A 23,108-nucleotide genomic window follows, 5' to 3' on the forward strand; every position below is an offset into this window, starting at 1 on the left:
TGCAGATAGGCGTGCCTCGCTGACTGTGCAGGATCTAACTGATTTTATCTTCATAGGAAAGAAGTGCACCTACGGACACAAGTGCAAATATTACCACCCAGAAAGGGGCAGCCAGCCTCAGCGGTCAGTAGCTGATGAACTTCGTGCCATGTCTAGAAACACAGCAGCCAAAACTACAAATGAAGGAGGACTGGTAAAAAGCAACAGCGTTCCTTGTAGCACTAAGGTTGATAGCACTGCAGATGTTAAACGAGGCGCTCCAAAGAGGCAGTCAGACCCAAGCATAAGGACTCACGTCTACCAAGACATAGAGGAAAAGCTTCCCACCAAAAACAAATTGGAAACCAGGTCTGTACCTTCCTTAGTTAGTATACCGGCCACTCCTACTGCAAAACCCCAAAGCACTACATCTTTAAGCAATGGCCTTCCATCTGGAGTTCATTTTCCACCTCAGGATCAAAGACCACAGGGACAGTACCCTCCAATGATGATGGCAACCAAAAATCATGGAACGCCAATGCCTTATGAACAGTATCCAAAATGTGACTCTCCTGTTGACATTGGATATTATTCCATGTTGAATGCTTATTCAAATCTGAGTATCTCAGGCCCCCGAAGTCCTGAAAGGCGTTTCTCATTAGACACTGACTATCGAGTGAATTCTGTAGCTTCAGACTGCAGCAGTGAAGGGAGCATGAGCTGTGGGAGTAGCGACTCCTATGTGGGGTACAACGACCGGTCCTATGTCAGCTCTCCTGACCCACAACTGGAAGAGAATCTGAAGTGTCAACACATGCACCCTCACAGCCGCCTTAATTCCCAGCCCTTCCTGCAGAATTTCCATGACCCCTTAACCAGAGTGCAAAGTTACAGTCATGAAGAACCAAAGTTCCATCCCAAGCCTCCCCTTCCACACTTGGCTATGCATCTGCAGCACCCTGCTGTGGGTGCCCGGTCCAGCTGTCCCGGTGATTATCCCTCTCCATCAAGCTCCACACACTCGAAGGCGCCACACCTCGGGAGGTCCCTAGTGGCCACGAGAATAGACAGCATTTCTGATTCTCGACTCTATGATAGTTCTCCTTCAAGACAAAGAAAGCCTTACTCACGCCAGGAAGGCCTAGGAAGCTGGGATAGGCCAAGCTACGGGATGGATGCCTACGGCTATCGGCAGACTTACTCCTTACCCGATAACTCCACACCCCCCTGTTACGAGTCAATCACCTTCCAGAGCCTGCCTGAGCAGCCGGAGCCCACCTGGCGCATCCCGTACTGTGGCATGCCACAAGATCCCCCGAGGTACCAGGACAACCGAGAGAAGATTTTTATCAATCTGTGCAACATCTTCCCCCCTGAACTTGTGAGGCTCGTCATGAAAAGGAATCCGCACATGACGGATGCTCAGCAGCTTGCCGCAGCCATCCTGGTGGAGAAATCCCAGCTGGGGTATTGAACAGATGATGCATCTTTGTGGTGTCGACTAGTTTTTTTGTTCAGCTCAGATGCTGAGGGAGGTTTGCTACAATAGCACATGTGATCTCCTTCTCAGCAAGGAGGTTATATAGTATCCATTTATGTGAACTACTGTATCATGGAATCTCTATGGAACCCCATTTGGTGGACACATCACGGGATTGCTTTACATTCAGACTTTTTTTTTTAAAAAAAAAAAAAACATTTCCTTTTTAAAGCTATACACTTGGCTGGAAGTTTCTCCAGTTTGATTTAATAGATGTATCTGTGATCTTTGATATTCCTATTTGGTGCATCAGGGGTTTCTATGCAGCACTTTTTAATCCTTGTTTCCTGTCTTATTAACTTGGTGTTTGTCTGTCAACTGCAAGCAATTGCAGTACCTTCCAGATGTGGAGGTACTGGACTAGATCTAGCCAACGATTCCCTCAAGCCAAGCTTAACTAGAATCCTTTACAGCTTTTTAAGTTATTTTTATTTGGGGAAAGTGGGCTTCTTTGTGCTATAATCATTATTTATAGAAACAAAGATATACTACAGCACTGACTTTATATTTTAAACGAAATGTAAGTTACCAGTTATATTAAAATGGGTAATAGTATATATTAGAAAGATTTCCAGTATGGCACTTTTATTATTTTATTTTTGTTTGGAGGTTTCCTGTTAAGAAAATTAGTTAATTTTAAATGGTCAGTTTAAAAGAAAGCAGATGCAATCAATGGAAAAATGTTTCCATTTTCTTTTTTATGAATAAGGCAAAAGCCGTAACTATTACAGGTTAAAGCTTTGTTTTCCAGTTGAAATGTGCTTCTTGGCAGTAGAAATGAGACTGAAGTCCTAGTTTTCCATTCACGTATGTTCTTAATGTCTGTCTGTCTATGGGAGGCACGATACTGGATGAATAACCCTTTCACAGTACTTGCCTGTTTTTAATGAATCTAAGTATTCTCAATGCAACTTTTATATTTAATACACTCTAGCTTTCCTGCTCTTTATCAAGGCTGGCCTGAGGTGGTGTGATGTGTTGAGGAGATGCAACATTTATTGATACTGCACTATAGAAATGGCAATGGGGAACTTGTAAATGGTAACTTTGAATTTTTGTAATATATTGTATATTTTCCATTTTCCTGAAGGTAGTTTTTTGGGGGCCTATTATATTATTGAGGCCACACTCTTGCCACAAATAGTGTAGTTTTAGATACAGACTAAGGTCTGTTCTAGTATTAGTAAGGGATATTTCTGGTTGCAAAGTCACGGGGTTTGCTTGCTGTAGTGACGTTTCTGAGGATTGGAAGATGGGTTCATGATCAGAGCAGACGGTGTTGCGCTGGACAGAATTTGAGCCTGAGTCACTTAGTGTAAAGGACAAGTCCAGCTCTGTTCCTGTCATCAGCCTGGGTGCTCTGGTCTAGATGCTCCTGTAACCTAAGAGAAGCAAAGCCCTGAAAACCAGAAAGTACCTTTTACTGTTGATACAAATTGTATCTTTTTAACAATAAGAACTATTTTGATTTGTAGATCTAGTTAAAAACACAAATGTGTAACTATAATTAGACTTTTGGGCAACATTTTATCCCTTATTTAAATATAAAATTTTAAAGTAAAATCGAAGTCTAGAATAGGATAGAAAATAAAAGTAACAATTAAGGTAAATAAAGGTGTCTGTCTTAGTTTTATATATTAAAATATATTAAATAAATTTATTGGCATTTTCTTTCTCCTAAAACTTACCTAGTGTGAACTTAACTTAAAATAAAGATAAAATGCTGCCTGAAAATAACGTCCAAGCATCTTCGACTAGGATAACATTTTCACTACTTGTGTGACACTGTGTGTTGCATGGAGTAGGATTTGGGTACACAGTAAATGCTTCTAAACGGCATTGTGCATATTAGCATATCCAATAATCTGAACCATGTTCAGCAAACTTAATTCAGGAAAGTGCTGTTCTACAGTTACTGCTGTTGTGTTGGAGTGAGTGTGGCGCACATCTTTCCCAAGAGTGATGCAGATAGCGCCACCCCAGCCATTCCGAGTGGCATCTGTCTGAGAATGGCGGCTGACTTGGGCGACTGTCCTTGATTCTGTCAGTCATTAGCTGAAGGACAGGTTGAATTGTGGAGGCTAAGAGTGCCAAAAACAGGGTTGCAAATGTGGGGTTCCTTTTACCCAGTCGTACTGTGAGCTAGAGTAGGAAGTCGCTCAGATGAATCTGTCACTTCTGCTTCATGTTAGCACTGTGATTATTTGGAAATGGGCAAACTTGACTAAAATAATGTGAGACTTCGGGTACAAAGGATACAACTTTTAAAATTTGGCCTTGTAATGATTTTAGCTGACAGCTGCCCTCTTTTTCATCTTTAATGTAACCCCTGCCAGTGTCTGTCAAGGAGTGGGTAGCTCTAACCCACCCACACCTCCATTTCTCAGTACCATTAGCTGTGTGCTAAGGAAAAGTCTCCTTAGGACAAGAAGACAGTCTTAAATGAAACACCAGCGTTGCTTGCAGAGTTGAACATATTTGGCAGACTTTAGCTACATCAAATTCTCAAGTATCTCAAGTAATAAGTAACAGGAGTCTGTTATCAAGTTCATAGCTGATCATAGACCTTAATTTTAGCAAAAATATTTCTTCCCAATTGCTAATTCCTATTTACCAGACTTTCTAAAGTAAATAAATAAACAACCTGGAAATGGTGTGTTAATAAGTAGCAAGAAAGTCAGAATTGGTCAGCTGATAAAAAGGACTCCGACTGGAATATTCTGCCCCTGAATAATAGACAGTGATGAGCAGTTCGTTTGTCCCTGTGTCTAGTCCAGAGGGATTAGTACCTCACTGGCCAAAATGCGTAGCACTTCCTCTGTTTTTGCATGTAATACAGACGTTTTCAGTCTTGTTATCCTAATGGGAATTTGTCACTGACCTACACAGTGAAAGTCATGGTCACCAGTATAAAATAGTTGACACTGGTGGAAACTTGAATTTTGTGTTTTTATGAAAATACATTTATGAGACTATGTAATATACCTAAAGAGGGTGTTTTATATATACACATGTTTGGGGGGTTGTTTAATGGATAGCATTTTCCTGGTTGAACTATGTTTCTTTGAGTTGTGTGACCAAGTCTAGGGTCTATTTGAACATAAGATTCAGAACCACTTACATGGAAAGAAACACTTGGTTGGTTTTATTCTTGGTATTTTAAAAATTATTTTGATAATTTTAATAGAATGTGTAATTTTTAAATACACAAAAAGTAGTATTGATTATACAAATGATTATTTAACATGTCTTTTATGGATGTATCTATATGTATATAGACAGTAATATATTTATAAAACAAATATACTTTATGTTGTATTTTTCAGTTTATAATAGACATGGGGATGACTCCGTGTGTGTGTGTGTGTATGTATGTATGTATGTGTGTACATGTACATGTATGTGTGTGTACATGTTTACACACATATCAATGTCTGGCTGGCTATCTGCTGTCTGCCTTTCTGTGTGAAAGCTGAGCTCCTTCCCCTGACTTGCTGGTATTTACTCTGAAGTGTATTTGGTTTTCGTTCCTCCTTTCAATAGCCTGTTTCCTTAGTCAGGAGAAAACAAGAGGGACGGTTTTTATAGCTTCTCTGTTGCCGGGTGGCTCTTCCAGTTCATTCATCTCTAATTCTTGGAGAATGCCTGACATCAAGCAAGATTATGGCTAGAGATAATGATTATGTTCCAAATATATTACAATTGAAAACTCCAGCTATGGTGTTAAAATTTCAGGATACATACCCATGAACAAAATAAAGCATAGAAGATTAGTCACAGACACATCAGAATGCAAGGAAGCCAGGTACCTGCGTGTGAAAGCAAAGGCCCTTGTGTTGTTCTAGACACCTAGGAATTAAACCCTAGGTGATGTGCCAGCAACTCCTTCTGTGTAGGATCTGCTCTCAGAGAACAAACAGTCTCTTAAAAACTGTTCACCCTTGCCTTTACAATGTAAAAGCCACAGGCAACATAGGGAGAAAAATGTGACTTTTTTAAATAAAAATTTATTTACAGAAACAAGCACCAGGTTAGTTTTTACCTGTGGGCCATTCCTGAGCCCTGACCTTGAGGGAGAAAGCCAGACATCCTATGCAGTAAGTTCTGGCATATGTTAATATAATAAGTATGTATCTCAGAGGTCGCCTAGTAGTCACTGTGTCCTTCAGAAGATGATGTGTGATGGTCACTTAGCACACCCATCAAAGAGAGAAGAGTATGGAATTTTTCCTTGAGCTTTGAGTATGTATTTATGAATAAGATTCCTTTATCTTTTGTTTGTTAATGGCCTCATGGACCAAAAACAGTTTGTTTTTAAAACCTAGCCTATAATTTAGCCACAAATTTTTCAAAGATTGTATTTTTAGTTACAAATTTCTGTTGATTTTGTCTTCTGATACTCAACAGACCTGTTCTCTTTTCCAAGTGGTTTTAAAGACTGACATACTGTACTTTCACAGTTTAGGAGTTTTCAGTAATATTTAAAGCAGAGTACTCTAACAGCTATAATGAGTGCATTTGTTACATTGTCACTTTTAATTAGAAACATGCATGTCTTCTTTTTCTGTCCAAATGCTCACCCTAGAGGTTTTAGACACTGTAGGGGCTGCCATGGGAGTGGTGTTCTTAGAACCTCCTGTGAGTCTGACTTGACTGGAGGTCACACTGTCGAGCATGCTCATTCCCAGTGCTTCATTCGTGGACACAGCAATAACACTCTCTTCATAGGATTGTGAAGTAGCTATGGAAACCACCACCTACTTAGGTAGTCACACTTTCTTTTAACCTTGGGTGCAGCTCTGGCTTTAACAGTGTTACTGTTTCTTCTGCAGTGTTCTCACTTCCTTGCCTGTTGCCCCTGTGAGGACAGCACCATCATATTTAGACATGGCTTTTTCCTGTGATCCTCAGTCCTTCAGATTTAATCACAATTTCAGGTTTTGACCATTTGGCAGTTGAGAATGTCTATGCATGTTTTCACTCTTTATAAACTTGTAAAGTTTCATTTCATAAACCATGTACTGACTTTCTATCCAGGTATTTGAGGTCAACAACAGATGTTTCCCAGCAAAGCTTTTACGACTTCTCTCTAAAGCAGCTGCTGTCTCGCAGGGAAAAGAAATCCAGTGGTTGTTTTGTAAGTATATACACACATATTTGTCTATGTGTGTGTGTATATATATATATAGATATTAGATAGATAGATATGTATTTAGATTTCCCCTAGGTTTTTTTAAATTATTAACTTTCTACCTTCTGTTAAATACCCATGAATGGTCAAATACTACAGATATGGTATACCCTCTCTGTCAGCCCTCCTTCCCCTCCCAACTATAGTTGTATGCTGGTAGAGAATTTCCTTATTGATCCTTCAAGCTTTTCTTACAGGAAAAATAAGGTAAAGAATATCTTTAGAGCACCCATTTTATAAATGTATTATTCTGTTTATCACTTTCTGTCCTGTGTGTTTCTGTAATGGGGTTTTACAATCCCCAAAGCAGTGGAAACAACTATTCGATTCTGCTGTAGAGGGGGAAATACTAAATACTCATTTTTCCTGTGATAGGTTGTTGTTTCATGAAGAAATTGATCTCATATGACAGCATAGATGCTAAATAAACAAAGTATTTTCCTCCTCTGGTCCCCTGGCTTGCCTGAATTGTGTGGTTAATGGCATTGAGCTTCTCTGTAGGATGTGCACATGTTCCGCATCAATGTAAATGTTAGAGCCACAACTAATTCCTATTAAACTGAAATTAAATGTCAAAAACAATTAGTCATGACTCAAAACATGGTGAGAGTGTTTTCTTTCTGTTTGTCTCTAAAGTGCTTTGTTTCTGGTGATTCTGAAATGTTTGGTTGTCTAGCTAAGACAGTGTGATTGTCCACTGAGATTATAATAGAAAGGCTGGATGGTATAGAGTCCTTGTTCTGATGACAGGATTGAAAAGTACTGAGAAGTCTTCTCTTGGTGGGGTGGTATGGACTGGCATGGTACACCATCTTGGGGCCCTGACGCATGTGAACTCTAAGCAGGCTTCACATGCATCCTTCAAGGTTCGTTCTTGTAGTTAAGCTGAAGTCTAAAAGCAACACAGCGTCAGTATTAAAAAAGAAAAAAACAAACATAATAGATAATTTTTAATTGATAGTTGGGGCTCAAAACACTAGCTCGCTCTAGATAAACGTTTGATTTCTTCCAGAGGTTCGGGGACACAGCAGGCAAAGGTTAGTAAGTGATACTTGTGTGCTTGAACCCATCTTGCACATGTTAAACAATAACAGACAGCACACACACAGTTTGCAGAATCCCCAGATCAGCTCTCAGAGTCTTTCCCAAACTCCCTTGTTAAAAAAAAAAATGGCATTGGCCCCTGTTTCACAGATTCCTGTGTCCAGTGCATGGTGCCAGGTACAGAGAAGTGCATTGCTGCCTGGCTCTGCTCCTGAGCCTTGAGACCGACTCCACGTGATCCCTGCCGTTCTAGAGCTGTGGCTTCCTGACCCAATTTTCACATAATTTTTGGTCAATGGGAGTGTTCCTCTTCTGCTGTGAGCATTATAGCAACATGTTCTAATGACACTGATTAAATTCTACCAGGATTTTCCTCCTCTGCCTCTTTGCAAACCTTTGCTTCCCTTTGACATTGTTCCCAAAATTGGTACTTTGCATTGACCAACATTATCTATCCCCACTTGGTTGTCTGAGCTGAGGGCTTGCAGACTTAGACTGTGTGTCTTGACTCAAGCTGTCTTGCACATTGAAGTATTGAGGCGATGCTCTCATGGTTGTCAGTTTAATGTATCCAAAAGCAATGCATCAATAGCAGCATTTAGTGGAAGAGGCTTCCAGCCTTCCCAGGACCGCTTGAACCCAGAACAGGAGAAGGCTCTGGTACTTTTCTTTCCTCAGGTCTGATCTTGTCTGAAGAGGAAAGTTAGCACACATTGCTGACTTAAAGTGCTCATCAGTCAGTGGTGGGAGTGTCAGAAAAGGCAGCTGTAATCGTGAATTTATTCAAAACAAAATACCTGCACCTGGGCCTTTACCACACTCCTGTCATCTCCCGGTTCTGAGGCAGCTGCAAAGGGGAGCATCCTTAACTCTGCCTCTGGGAGAGCCCAGCCAAGGTGGTCAGGGATAGGCCAATTGCCAGGAACTGTAGGATGACAGGAAGCAACTGGCTTTGAAAGACTCTCCATCTCTCTCATGAGAACTTAACATGCAGGCTGGGACAGTGTGACAGACCCCCTGGGAAAGGGCTGGAGCGAGGACGCAGTGGGATGAGCAGAGCAGTCCCCCTCCCCCCGTGTGAACAAGACTTTGATCTTGAATCACCTCAGATGGAATTCTTTCCGGCTCGGGGATGCAGTGTGGCTAACTAGACACCGTATAGAGCCCCCCCCCCCCCCGCAGTGCACTGGGAGGCTAAAGGTGCTAGAAATGCAAAGTTCCTTTGTAGCCCAAAGCCTGCCCCTCACAAGGTGCACACAGCCCACTCCCCGGCTGCCCCTCTACTGCTCTTAACCACCACTTGCCCCTCTGCTCTGAGCTGGATGCCTCTGGCCGTACATGTCCCAGACCCACTGTTGGATTACTCTAAGCTCCTAAAATGTTCGAGTTGGAGGGCAGCAGATACTGGGCCTTCTGGAGATTTCTTCTCCAGCATACATCCAGTCTTCCAGCATGGCAAGTATAGTATCTGCTCTGACATCACTTCTGTGAAGCCCTCCTGCCCTTTGAACGTCCCCAACACCCCCTCTCCAATATGCCCCATTTTACATTGCCTCCCCAGCATTTGCCACTGAGATTTAGTTTGTGTGCTGTTCATCTCCCTGCCCAGGAATACATGCACCACGAGGGCATGGACCTGCTTTAGAGCTTGGTTTATTCGAGCTACATGACCAGACAGTTCTGTGATTTCCCATCGCAGACATCAGCTGGGAATACGTCTGAGCTGCTGCGTGTGCACAACTGCACCCAATGCTTAGGGTTTGCTCCTACCCAAGTCAGGAGCTACTTGCAGCTGGCCCTTTCCTTAGCTCCACCCCTGCCCTGCGATCCAGATAGGCAGGTAGGCAGAAAGCCGAGAAAAGTTTGGGTAGTGGGAGCTCAGGTCTCCTCTGGGAGTGGGCCGTATCCTGAATACTGATTATATGATGGTGAATTAAAGGATAAGCCCAAAGATGACAACAGATAAAAGGGTCAGGTGGTGTAGTCCAAAGCAGATCTAACAGTTCCCACAGAGCTAGGAAAGGGATGTACCCAAGGCTACTTTAGTATACTTGGGGGCGAGTCTTACAAGGGTACTTATAAACCAGCTTCACAACCCCAGCAACAGATACTGTCATTCACCCCAGGTCTAGATCCACATTCTCCCTGCATTGCCAATAGCACCTGGTGATTTGCTGCAAGTCTCCATTCACAGGCATGTCACATCATGTTCTCTTCCTGCCTGTCCAGTCTGCTCTCAGCCTCCGGCCGCTGTTCCTGGACATTGGACCAAGCACCAGAGACAGAGACAGAGAGTGAAGTGGTGGCGACTCCTGACAGCTAGACTATTATTCTAGCTGATTTCTTGGGGTGTTGGGGTGGAGGGAACCTTGCAACTCTCAGTTCTGCACTCCTCCCTGGCCCTCATCTAGGGTGGCCTCCAGTACTGAGGTCCTTGCCCCAGCACTGGACACAGCAAGAAGAGGTACAGAGGCCCCTGGGGAATTCAGGACCCCCTTTGTCCCACTGACCCTGCATGGCTGGAGTTCAGGGTAAAAGGTTGTTGAGTGGACAAGGGAAACAGTGATAGTTTTTGAAGAATGCTGTTCCTTCTGACTACACACAACCACTTCTCAGAATGCACCAAGCATCATCTCAGCCTCGAGCACTCACAGATATTCCTCAAGGCTGGGCGAGCAGGAGCCCCAGGAAAACAGGACACACGATCAGCATTGCTGTCCTCAGAAAGATCTGGAAATGAGTACTGAGTATTTACAGATATCATTGGGAGAAAAAAGTTTAAAATCAATATGCATGTTATAATTCATTCTTTCTCCATATATTTTGTTTTTTTATGTTTTAAAATCCGGAGAATCTAAGTGGGGCGCCCAAAGCTACACAGCAGAAAAACTGGAGAGGGCGTTAAGCATCCCCTTCATTTCAGACCAATGCTGGACGACATAGCCAGCCCCGTGATGACAGTGAAATGCAATGCCTCAGCCCCACTGACTTGGATGACCCATCACCAAGAAGGAAAACTCAGTGATGACAATATGCGGGGCCCATGGTGCAAGAGGTCTGAGTGTCCCCGCTTGGGGACTGCTGAGTCCACTCAGTGTCATCCCGTGGCCCAGAGAGCATACCGTGGAGGGAAGGGGGGCTCCTGGGTTGAGGAGCCCAGTGATGTGCTATCTTCTGTAGTTTGGAGATAGGAGACTTATGAATCATATCATCATACAGATGCCTTCTTCTCTACGACCTGGTGACTTCTGTACTTTGGTGCAGCTAGTCACTGGCCTCTTGAAGAAGCCAGAGATGTAGGTCACAGCCTATGGTCCAGCCTGGCCTCAGCCCAACCCTGTCTGCTTTCCCTGCCATTTCAAGCTCTCCAAAGTAATGACTTACCCATGTACAGAGGCCAAACTGGGGAAGGACAGGGGGGACCCGACAGTCATGATGAGTAGATCTTACACTTTGGAAGATGCTTTGTGGAACTCCTGGTTTTCCTCCTGAATGTCAGTTCCAGGGAATGCTAACAATCAATGATGTCTCCAGACATGTCCCCTAGTGCCATGGGCATAGAAAATACACTAGAGGCATGAGAACACAGCTGTGTCCCCCCACAGAAATGCAGGTCAGGCTGTCCCCTGGCCCTTGAGAACTTGAGAAGGACTGTAGATACCAGGCTAGTCAGAGATGCTCATACCATGCTTTGGTTATGGTTTGTTTCTGGTGAAGGAACCTTAGTTCCCAACTTGGCAACATGAAGGTAATGGGACCTTTAAGAGGTGGGACTTCATGGAAAGTGATTAAGTCACCGGGTACCATCCTTGGAAGGACTGTCAGGAAACTTATGAAGTGAGCCTACCCTCAGCTCTTTCTCAGTCAAGTCCCTTTCTGTTTTCACTGGTGGTACAATGGACACCCCTGGCCTCGCCAGGACCACAGAACCAGGGTGTTTGGGTGATCAGTCTCATAAGTCAAATAAACTTCTTCTGTCAGGTACCCATGACCTGTAGTCTAACAGGAGAGATAGACTAACATCCTCTGTCTTAGTTAGGGTTACTATTGCTGCGCTGAAACACCGTGAGCAAAAACGAGTTGGGGATGAAAGGGTTTATTTGACTTCCACTTCCACATCATAGTTTATCACTGAAGAAAGCAATGAACAGGGCAGGAACCTGGAGGCAGGAGCTAATGCAGAGGCCATGGATGGGTGCTGCTTACTGGCTTGCTTCCCCTGCCTTGCTCAGCCTATTTTCTTATAGAACCCAGAACCACCAGGCCAGGGGTGGCACCACCCATAATGGGCTGGGCCCTGCCCCATCAATCACTAATTAAGAAAATATCCTATAGGCTTGTCTACAGCCTGATCTTATGGAGGCGTTTTCTCAATTGGGGCTCCTCCCTCTTAGATAACTGGCTTGTGTCAGGTTGACAGAAGTAGCCAGCACACCTTCACCAGACAGTCCCCATGCTCACTGTTACCCTGTGTGCCTAGAAGAGGCCCCGTGGCTACTTCTGAGTACTACACGAGGCAGAGAGGAAAGTGTCACTCCGGTGGACACTAGTGAGGAGTGAACCCCCTGGAAACGTGCCCAGGAAGAAGGGCATCTGAGGCTGGGGGTAGAGTACTACAGGCAACTTCAGAGTCTTGCAGTCACACAACTTGGGTGGGTGGCAAGGAAGACACGTCCCCCAGATTGCAGGAGGACTGAGACTCGGGGAGTCTGGGTGTGTGGATACCTGCGGAGGCTTGACTAAGAAGCCATGCTGGGCTGTACCTCTGGAATTCCTCACTGATTTGATGGCAAAGGATGGAGAAACATTTGGTATGGTTGTCACTAAAGACAAATGGGTCAAAGGACATTAAATGAATTATTGAGTGTGTTGTTGAGTGAACTCAGACGCTGAAGAGTGCATGCAGATTAGCCCCAGTTACGTGATTATAAGTACGTGAAATCTGTTGGCACTGACACCCGTTTCAGGGACGTGCACCTGTCCAGGGGTCCCTCAGATGCATCGCCATTGTGAGGACCTCTCAGGCTGTCTCCTGGTCTGAGCGGTTGATGCTTATAATCCAGTGAAAAGCTCCTACAACCCACTTCTCCCAGCCCTGCTTAAAGGCCTGCTTACATATTTGTTTACCTGCACACAGGACTATGCCTGCCGTTTTATTGAGGGAAAATGGGATTCTGTCCTTGAATTGCCATTTCAGGATCAATGTCCAGCTGGCATCCATTTATCTGATGTTCTACCCTGTCTACTGAGTGTAATCCATAACCTCGTTTGTCCCCGAGGCTATGGCTAGAGGAGGATTATTGATTTGTGAGTGACTTACTCATGCTGACCAAGGAATGTTCACCGGCCCCTGTTTAGCAAATGCCACCCAGATGACTCAGCCTTGAGAACATTTGGTTCTTGTGGTGTCTGAGGAGAACAATAAATACAACTTCTCTCAGACAAGTGCTTCTGGGTCTAAAGTGTGGTCCCTACTGAAGGAGCCTTGGTCTCCCCTAGGAATGTGATATAACTGCAGATGTCGGAGCCAGGCCTGTGGCCTGCGCTGTCACCAAGTCTGAGAAAGTGACCTAGCATGGTTTTTAGCCATGCTTCCCGTGAGTCTGATGTACATGAAATGGGGAACACAGGGCTGAGCGACAAAGCCAAAGATCAAGTCGGTGGTGGCTGGAGGATCACCATGAGCCCGACCGAAGCTCCTTGCTGGAGTGTGCAGACCTAGTCAGGGCAACCAGACTTCCTGCCTACCACTGAATCCCAAGAGGGCCCACCTCCCTGTGATCACCTCTGTAAGGCCGAGACGGGGGTAACTGTGGACTCTCTGCAGACAGACAGCACATCCCTGCCCCCCCAAAAACTTGAGAAACAGGATCCCCCACAAACTCCAGTCAAAGCCTCCATCTTCCTGGAAAGTAATGCAGAATACATGCTAGGTCAGGGGTTGAGTGTTCATCCTATGTGGGTTCTCCCGGGAGAAGGGAAGCCTCCCTTTCATGAGCTCCCTCGGGTGCATGTGGGGTTGGTGTGATTCGAAGTTACCATCTTCTCCCCCTCTGCGGGTTACACTATAGGCTTTGGGGTTCTGAGCCATCAATTTCCAGCCCATCTGTCCACTGATGTGCAGAAAAGTCAGGAAAATGGTCACTAGAACATGGACCGTGGGCGCCTGGTGCTTCCTGTCTCTGCCCAGGGGCTGGATGGACAGTGGGCGCCTGATGTGTCCTGTCTCCGCCCAGGGGCTGGATGGACAGTGGGCGCCTGATGTGTCCTGTCTCCGCCCAGGGGCTGTACTTGATAAGCCCCAGCTTGTTTTAGCATTTGGATATAAACACTCGAAATCCTCCTGTCTCTGTGGCCCATCTGTGCCATCCAGTCTCCTTCTGTTTAGTATTAAAAGTAGGTGACTTCTTTCCCTTTTCCGAGACACATTACAAACAGAAAGTAAAAGTGGAAATGAGGGTGTGTAAGGCTCATTCCTTCCTTCCAGTCATCCCATTTTACAGCAGAGGAGCGAGAGGCCCCTGGATGGAGCAATTGGTCCAAGGTCAGTCACTAATTCCCACTGACTTATATAGCGGAGCACATGCTGCAGTCTCCTGTCTTACCACCCCGAGGAAATCCTGAGGCCTGCTCAGTCTCTGCTTCCAGGCAGTCTCTCGATAAGACTATCCTCATCCCACCACAGCCATCTCTTTTCTAACGGCTTCTGCCTGTGCAAGTCACTAGTCCCAGCCCCAAGGGATCTGTTCAGAAAAGCGGCATTGGCAGGGGAGAGCATCACAGCCTGATGTTTCCAGTCTCTCCTCCTCCTTTTCATACACAAAAAGTAGTAGCCTTTCAGGTGCTCCAACCCTCCCTGGCCCCGGTATGTTCCAGTCTGGGGCTCCGTCATATCTGTGTCTTCTGACTGGATGGTTGTATGTCAAGTTCTATTTATGACTGAGGAGAGGCCCACTGAGAAACATCGGCAAAGCAATTTGAAAAGATACCACAGCAAAGCACATGATTATCTTTTAAATTATTAAAAAATGCTGCTAACAAAAGACCTTAACTACATGAGAGGACAGTATTAATAAACATTCCTTAGGAGCAGATAAACAGCGTTGTGTTTAATAGATAAAGGACTGTCTGTTTATGTGCTCTCTGTATTGCCTTGGAACCTCTGCAAACCCACTAACCAATGAAAAAAATTCTATTGTGGCATATTTTGTGTGGTTTTTATGAAAACCCTGAAAGTCTCCCTTTGTGCCTGGCAAGTACCTGCCACGTTCACCACATCGCTGCAGCACAATATATTGTTAAGGCGACAGTTTGCAGTGTGACTCAGTGTCTGAACAGTCGCCTTAATGTCAGACGACTGAGTCACACTGCAAACTGTCGCCCAATGCTTCAGTCCCTGCACGTTCAAACCTCCCTCAGCCAGGACCAGCGCCACTGCATGAATTACTAATGCTGCACCACGTCCCAGCTCTGCCACTGAACCCCCTCATCCTTTCTCCAAACGCTGGCTTGCTTCTTAGTAACACTCCCTTGCTGAAACTGGAGCTGAGAAGCTCGGATGGATCAGGTAGTCAGCAGGTCACCAGTGGTCAGCAGGGCCTGTCAGTGAAAGTGTGACTGCCACTCCCTGCCACCAAGGTACAAAATGAAGTGGGGATCCAGGCTCCAGATGTTGTTAGAATATATTTATTGCTACATTTATATACAATTATACAAACAGCCCAGACAGGAGGGGGTATGTCACATCAATTTCTGCAGATTCGACAGGAGTACACACAGGAGAGGTACGTCACCAAATTTGCTCTCAGATAAAAGCCGAAGATAAGTCACATCCATTTTTAAAAAGTGGAAAAGTCCTGATAATTGTCCCCTTAGATTCCATCTTATGAGCAGCTAGTCATGCAGAGAAAAACACAGCGCGGGGGTGGGGTGTGCTGGGGGATTTCCAGAAGCTGGTGCCTTCCAGCATCTGTCTGAGAAAATGGTATCTTAAAGCCAGGCTCAGCAGGTGCTGGCTGGCTGAGGACCGCAGGGTCTGCAGACATCCCAAGTCCTGCTCCATCTCCTGAGGTCTGCTCCTAGGAAGACAGTGAAAAGGTACAGGAAAGAGAAAAACAGCAAGACGACAACCGAGAGCAAACAAGACCGGGGTTTGGGGAGAACACGAGCAAGCGCTCTGGTTGATGGGGACTAGTCCATCCAGTTGTCCTGGAGATGCCAGAGTTTGGGGTGTATGCGTTCAAGACACAGGGCTGTCGTAGTACAAGTACATCCTCAGTCTAAAGCTCATCGTGGGTCAGCCGCCAGGGACCTGTACAGACACATGATGGGAAAGTCAGGAGACGGAAGAAATAAACATCACCAGCATGGGTTGCAAAGGGCCTGGCCCTGAAAACTCATGCTGAGCACTCTGGGAATGTTCCAGGGCTGTGCAGGAGATGGAACACCATGGAGGAAATGGCAGGAGGCGCAGGCTGCCCTCTGACCTCAGAGTAGCTGGAATTGTCTGGGGCCTCAAAAGAAATCAGAACGGCAGGTTTGGGAACATTCTGACCCCCCGAGTCAAGTTATGAATGTAGAGTTGGTCTAAACATTGCCCATCATGTTAGTCACAGATGTTTCTGGTGTGGAGGAGAGGGTGGGGAGTGAGCTCACCTCACTGACACTAGCTCCATGTGGCACACACCTCAGGCCACTTCATATTTCAGGGATCCCACACAGAGAAGCTTGAGGTCAGATCTGACCCGGCCTTTTAAGCAAAAATTAGCCCAGAGCCTTGAAGAAAACCCAAGGCCCGAATTTTGAGACCAGGAAGCCCGCCATCCAGTGTCCAGTTCATTAGTCATCTGGCTGTATTCTGGTCCGAGACTGTAGGGGGCGCCACCACTCACCAAACCAGCCACCCAGTTCCTGTCTGTGGCTTTGGATGTCACCTCTAATTTCGGGCCAACAGAATCCCACAGGTAGGCAGGGTGACACTTCTGGGGAGAAGCCCCAGACACGGAAGAACTAAGGCCTAAAGGGCAGCTGAGTCCTTTCCAGTGGCAATCGGCTGTGGAAGCCGCGGGCCTTCCAAGGCTGACAGCTATGTGACATTTCAGGCTAAAGGATGCCGAGACTGCCAGCCCCCTGTTCCCTTCAGAAATTCGTCTCTGGATAATTTGAAATCTGTCATTTGAGCGTGGCTGCTCGGGTGAGTCACACAGACACTCTCTTTTTCTGCTTCTGCCAACAATAGACAGTCAGCCTCTGTCAAAGGAGTCACTCTCAAGAGCACGGGTATTAGCAGGTGAAATCACTGAGGAGCGGGTAGAACAGGCAGCCTACTTCAATCTGGGCGTTCTGCTAATCAAATAAAACAGGATAAATGAATTTGTCTTCTGGAAGACCAGGTTTTCAGATGAAAAGCCATGGAGAATATTGTTTGCAGCAATCTGTGAATGTTTAGGATGTGTTTCCAGCAGAGAATTTTGTTTAAATACCAGGAATAGGAATCATCAAATTCTATGTTTGTTTGTTTTTTTTTTTGTTGTTGTTTTGTTTTTTTGGGGACAGGGTTTCTCTGTGGCTTTGGAGCCTGTCCTGGAACTAGCTCTGTAGACCAGGCTGGTCTCGAACTCACAGAGATCCGCCTGCCTCTGCCTCCCAAGTGCTGGGATTAAAGGCGTGCGCCACCATCGCCTGGCTCGTCGAATTCTATGGATTTATAGTTGGCCATATCCCTTTCAAAATGAGTGTAAGCAGACACAGATGGGCACACGGCAGCCTTCAAATTCACTTTCTAACTGTGAGAGTTTCAGTGGCGTCCAGACAGTCTGGCGTGACCTCCACCTCACTTCAGAGAACCTCCAATCCAAGGCTACGGGCGTTTTTAAACTGCCTCACCTTGTGTAGCACACGCATCTGCTCCCTTCCATGGACAGACGTCTAAATGACAGGTCCCTGGGACGCAGCCTGTGCCACTTCTCAAGCCTCACGGCACCACTGCCACTAAACAGGCAAAAGCTTGGGAAACTCTCCCAGGTTTGGGGGACCTCACCCTGGAGCCGTTACAGTCTCTAAGATGAACCGCAGTGCTATGGTTTCATCTAGTCTTGGCCAAAGACATTAATTTTCTAACAATCTGTCATTGTGATAAAATAATCTTTAAATATAGCCAGACCGAGGGAGGTGCACAATGCTTTATTAATAAGGCTGAGGAACTAGATCCTTGATCTTCTGACTCAACATGTGTGCACAACACTTCATTGTTACTTCCAGCTGAGACCTTTGATACCCCAGTACATCCAAGTGGCAGCAGACTCCAACAGTCCTCTCTCTCTCACCAAGGGAGTCTCCACAAATACAAGAGAATGTCCTACCTAAAGCAGCACTTACAATATGGTCAGTTGACCATGGTCACCGATAAAAAAAATGCATTTTCATAAACTTGAGCAAAGCGATTACAGTGGAGGGCAGTGTCCTTGACTGGGGAGGAGCCTAGAAGACGTGGGCAGGACGGGGTACCGCAGTGCACCTGAACTGGAGAAGTCCCTGGCCAGCAGGTGAGCAGGCATAGGAGGGTCCCCCAGGATCTGAGCAGGGCCTCCGGGAGTACAGGCTCACCCCAGCAGCTGCTGCCTGCTGTGCTTACCTCATGAGCAGGAAGGCCTTCATCCTGTTACATATGCTTTATGCTGCTTTGGCACGAGCGCATCTGGAACAGGGCATACAGTTTGGGTCCCCACCTTTTGGAAGAGACATCAAGAGGTTAGAAACCACGAATGTGGAGGAATGCAGGAGGTGGCAGGGGGAGGGGGCTCAGACAGCATGCTCAGCAGTTTAGAAGCCAGGAAAATCTCTCTTAGCCTGCGCTGTCCGAGGGCTGACCGGGGCGCTCAACTGTTAGCCTGAACCCCTTTTTAACGATTCTTAAAGTTTACCTTTCAAACTCTACTAGTTGACCGTGGAGAGAATACCTTGGGATCTCTTGGAGGCGGATGCCAGAGGGTTCTCTTAAAAACTGAGGAACTCTCCACAGACTGATTAGTAACCACGGTTCTCCAGCCATACATGTCAGAACTTCATCAGTGGGTATTCGTGGCTTAAGGAGGACCTTGAGTCTTCCTGCCTCTGCCTCTTAAGTTCTAGGGAAGATGCACACCACCACCTGGTCTCATGTGGTGCTGGGGATGGAGGCCAGGCTTCCTGGAAGCCAGTAACAATGGAGTTACGCCCCAGCCTGGATGTTCTATATAATTCTGCAGTCTCTGCTGTGTCCCTAGGTAACAAGCAGCCTAGCAGGCCTAGGTTTTATGGTGCCTGCTTTGAAATGGAGAATTCTCGCTGCTCTGTCCCCACAGCAGCCCTCTCCTTAGCTAGAGATCAGTCTGGGACACGGTGTCTTCCATATTACACTCAACTGTCGCTCTCAGGTACAGACCAAAAGCAAGGTGAAGCTTAACCCAAAAAGACGAGACTGCACTGGCCCTGTCTACTCATCAGCCCCAAAGTAGCTCGTGGTATTTTCGGCACTAGGAAGCTAAGCAATTAGATACGGAAGTCTCTGTCTCCTAAGTGAGCTGTGTACTAAAAGGGGGGTGGGGGGGGAGTGTCTCCCTATAAACTGCAGTACCAAAAGTCCCCTGTGTGTGTGTGTGTGGGGGGGGTACAACCTCCCTATAAACTACAGTACCAAAAGTCCCCTGTGGGGGCTTCTCTCTATAAACTGCAGTACCAAAAGGCACCTGTGGGGGGCTGTCTCTCTATAAACTGCAGTGGATGGTCGCTCTGCAGCCAGGTTGTTGAACCCATAATAAAAAACCTTATAGTAAAATACAGAAGAAGCTATAAATTTGTCAAATCTGTTAATAAAATGATAGAAATAATAAGAGTTACTAAAAGTTTAATAATTTTGATTAATTCTTGAGCTTGTTAAACTGGGCAGAATTAACTAAAAGTTATTAAAAATTGAAACTTAAGGACATTTTAAGGAGAACTGAAGTATCTGGAGGATGTTAATGGGTAGCTGAGCGGAGCTAGCACTCCGTGGTTCTGAACAGTCTTTCAAATGTATGGTTGTCTGTACTGTTGTTCCCTTTGGTTGATATCATTAACCACTGTTGAAGGAGGTTTAGACTGGTGAAGCCAAGAGGGAAGGAAAGCAAAGGAAGGAGAATGGCTTAATGTGTATGTTAACTGTTAAGGTTTAGAGACAGGAAGATGGGAGTGAAGAGAAAGGCAAGAGAAGACAAGAGCCAAGAAAGGAAGCCCAGGGCGAGAGCAGAAATTCCCAAGCTTGCCAGCAGGTGGCGCTAGGAGATTACACTGCTTTGAAGAAAGCGTCCTCTGAAGGGGAGGAGAGGGTGGTACATACTGACCAGATGGAGGGCAGTCACAGTGCAGGTGGTCAGGACTTGTGGAGCACCGGCTATAGCTAGGACATACGTTATAGCAAGTTATTTTAAACACATACATTTGCTTTCACGATAAGTATCTGTTCATCTAGTTTGGAAGATTAGTCAAAAATTCTTGAGCACAGTTACCTCAACATACAACGAATGACATGGAATAAGTTTGAAACCCTCTTTTGTATTTTGTAAACAAACCTCTTAGCCTATCAAAGGAATTTCCATTAATCTGGTAAAGGTCATGTCCCCAAACCCAGGACACCGAATGGTATCATATTAGACACATTGATCCGAGAGGAACGAGATGCCGCCAGCATTCTGCACTGGGCTGCAATGAGCAGGAGGGTAGAGTTATAATGCTGGGAGGATCAGGGCTGTCAACACCGCAGGAAACCTAGAATGTCCCAAAGAATCTGCAAATTATTTAAAAAAAAAAAAACACTAGGGATTCAGCGATGCTCTTAAGGCCAGCAGAGAAAAACTAATTTCATTTCTCTACCCTAGCCCTGGATATTTTCAGTCATAATCCTTAAGAGATTGTGAGATAAGACTAATAATAAACCTAGCAAAGGACACATGATCTTGTTGTAACAGTTTAAACAGCTTTACCTAAACACATGATGGGAGATGTCAATAAACTGAGATGAAGTCACCGTTATCAGGAGGCTCTAATATCATACAGATGTAAACATTTCCCTTCGAAAACTTTTTCATCATAAAAGTTAAACTAATTCTGAAATGTATACAAAAAAATTGGGGTCCAATATAGGAACACCTCATCAGGATAGAGAAACTGCAGAAGTAACCTCCATCGGGAATGACTTAAATTAAGACAGGCTGGTACTGACCAGAGACAGACATGGTGCTTCCTGGAGCAACACAGCGAGATGGGAAAGGAGCAGCAATGGCAACCAGCAGGGGGAGCATGAGGAGCCTTCCTGCATGAGGAGCCCAGACCACACAGTCGCCCACAGCAAGGACAGGGCCTGCTACCCCCTGCACAGGCTCGTCCACCGGTGCCAGTCATGGCCTCTTCGACCAAGCCCACCTACAGCGCCCAGGAAGTTTGCCCCTGAAGCCTAGCGTGCACTGAGCAAGTAAGGGACCCTACTTCCCCTCCTCACAGGCGGCCTAAGCCACTCCAGGACTTCCCACACCAGTCCCAAGGGCAGGGCTGGGCCTTTTAACCCTGCTGTGTCTTATTCCTCTCCTGGGCATTGCAAACCACCTCCCCTGAAAGAAGCAAAAAGGAAAAGAGCCAAGAAACTACTCCAGATGTGTAGAACGGGAGCAAATATGGGAGACAGCCTGCCTCCCCGTAAGTCCCTAATCCCATCATAATGACACCTAGCAAGAGTGACCCGGAAGAACCTCCACACGAAGAATTGAGAAGAATGACTCTAACGATACTCAGTTACTCAAGACATAAATACACAAGAGAGGAAAAAGAAAGAGGGAAAAGGAGAGAGAGAAATGAGCTCATCAATCTGAGATGTGAATATAGGAGACATGAAGAGAATCGCTGAAGAAAGCCCAACTGATTTAATGCTGGAAATACAAAATTCACTAAGCCGAATAAAAACCTCAGCGGAAAGCCTCCATAATAGAACAGATCGTGCTGGAAACAGAATCCGGCAGGAAGGTACGGTGGATGAGTCAGAGCAGCCAGCAAGGTCAGTGTCCTTCGGGGGACTCTGAAGGCGTGTTGGTTTAAGTTGATGCTAAAAGGTTTTCAAAGGGCAAGACATGCCCTTTGCTACAACAAAGTAAACCACTGTGACCACATCCAAATTCCTGACAGCTGAGAAGCCCACACCACGGGCCATTCGTGGCTCTGTCGTCTGCAGATGCAGGGTCTCACTGGGCAGCTTGGCCAGCCAGGGATTTCTTATGTAAAACAGACGAGCCTCAAACACAACACGCTCTTCCAACTTCCAACCTTCACCTCCCAAGTATGGGATAGGAGGTTTGTGCAATCTGCCTGTTACGATTCTGAAATCCAGCAAACAGCCTTGGGGACTAAGTAAATCTATCTTGTCTGTCTTCCTACCAGTTTGGGGTTCTAACGGTGATTTAAGCTTTTTTTCCCCCTGTTGCTTACAAATCTAAAGTCTCCCTAGCAATGAAAAGCACGGGAAACCTGGATGTAAATATAAATGAAGCCATGCTGGAACCCAGGCTTGCTCCTTTATACACCACCCATGCTAGGGGAGAGTCACACGTGTGGTTCATGAAAGCAAAAACCTGATCTTCATATAAATAATCTGCCGACCCAGATAGAGTCACTCACCCCTGTAATCCCAGCACTCAGGAAAGCAAGGTAAGAGCCAACCTCCCTAGCTATACAGTGAGTCCTTGTCTCAAACCAAAGACCATTTGCCAATCCTTGCTCTGACTTGATGGCTAATATCTATAAATCTAAAGACATCTCTAGCGATTTTCTCTTAAAAATGTAATTGTTTTCATTTCAATTCCACAAGTAAAAATGTATTGTTTAATAGAAACATAAAGATAAATTAGATCTGTGTTTGTCTGCAGACACGGGACATCTGTAAAACACTGTGCTAGTTTTTCTTTTCAAATATCCTAATAAGGTCGAAACTACTGACTTACTGAAATAATCACACTGAATTAATTAATTAATTCTGAGAGCGAAGTCATTGTTTTCCCCACTGACCTTCACTCCACAGCCACAGGGAACTACAGTCCTGCTTCAAGTCATCATCGGCCTCACTTCTCCCCGCCCACTGGGCTGCCTTCCTCTGACCCCAACCTCTTGATTTTCTCCAGCCTGCCATCAGTGGCTCAGTTCCCGAGGAGTCCTGGAACGCATTACTCAACGCCTTTGAGTAACACTGACTCAGCACACGCTTGCTGCTCTTCACGTCTCCAATTGTTTTCTATAGTTTCTTTGTAACTTGATAAAGAGTTCCATACAAAAGTGCTGTATTGCCATCATTTCTAC

The 23,108-nt window shown here is 45.6% G+C and overlaps 2 protein-coding genes across 4 annotated transcripts in view; one reads left to right on the top strand and one right to left on the bottom strand.

The window, feature by feature from the left end:
* The window catches only part of Zc3h12c (zinc finger CCCH-type containing 12C), a 63,824-nt gene extending 56,662 nt beyond the window's left edge, over positions 1–7,162 (top strand). For both annotated transcript variants that reach the window (XM_075965913.1, XM_075965911.1), the window contains exon 6: positions 57–7,162. In XM_075965913.1, the coding sequence (XP_075822028.1) occupies positions 57–1,453 (1,397 nt within the window). In that variant the 3' untranslated portion in view covers positions 1,454–7,162. The remainder of the gene's footprint in view (positions 1–56) is intronic.
* Positions 7,163–15,424: 8,262 nt separating this feature from the next.
* Rdx (radixin) overlaps positions 15,425–23,108 on the bottom strand; it is a 65,636-nt gene continuing 57,952 nt past the window's right edge. For both annotated transcript variants that reach the window (XM_075965914.1, XM_075965915.1), the window contains exons 15-16: positions 18,388–18,481; positions 15,425–16,065 (exon numbers count right to left, since the gene is read on the bottom strand). In XM_075965914.1, the coding sequence (XP_075822029.1) occupies positions 18,415–18,481 (67 nt within the window). In that variant the 3' untranslated portion in view covers positions 15,425–16,065; positions 18,388–18,414. The remainder of the gene's footprint in view (positions 16,066–18,387; positions 18,482–23,108) is intronic.

This window comes from Microtus pennsylvanicus, chromosome 3 (assembly GCF_037038515.1).
Source record: "Microtus pennsylvanicus isolate mMicPen1 chromosome 3, mMicPen1.hap1, whole genome shotgun sequence".
Taxonomy (NCBI): Eukaryota; Metazoa; Chordata; class Mammalia; order Rodentia; family Cricetidae; genus Microtus; species Microtus pennsylvanicus.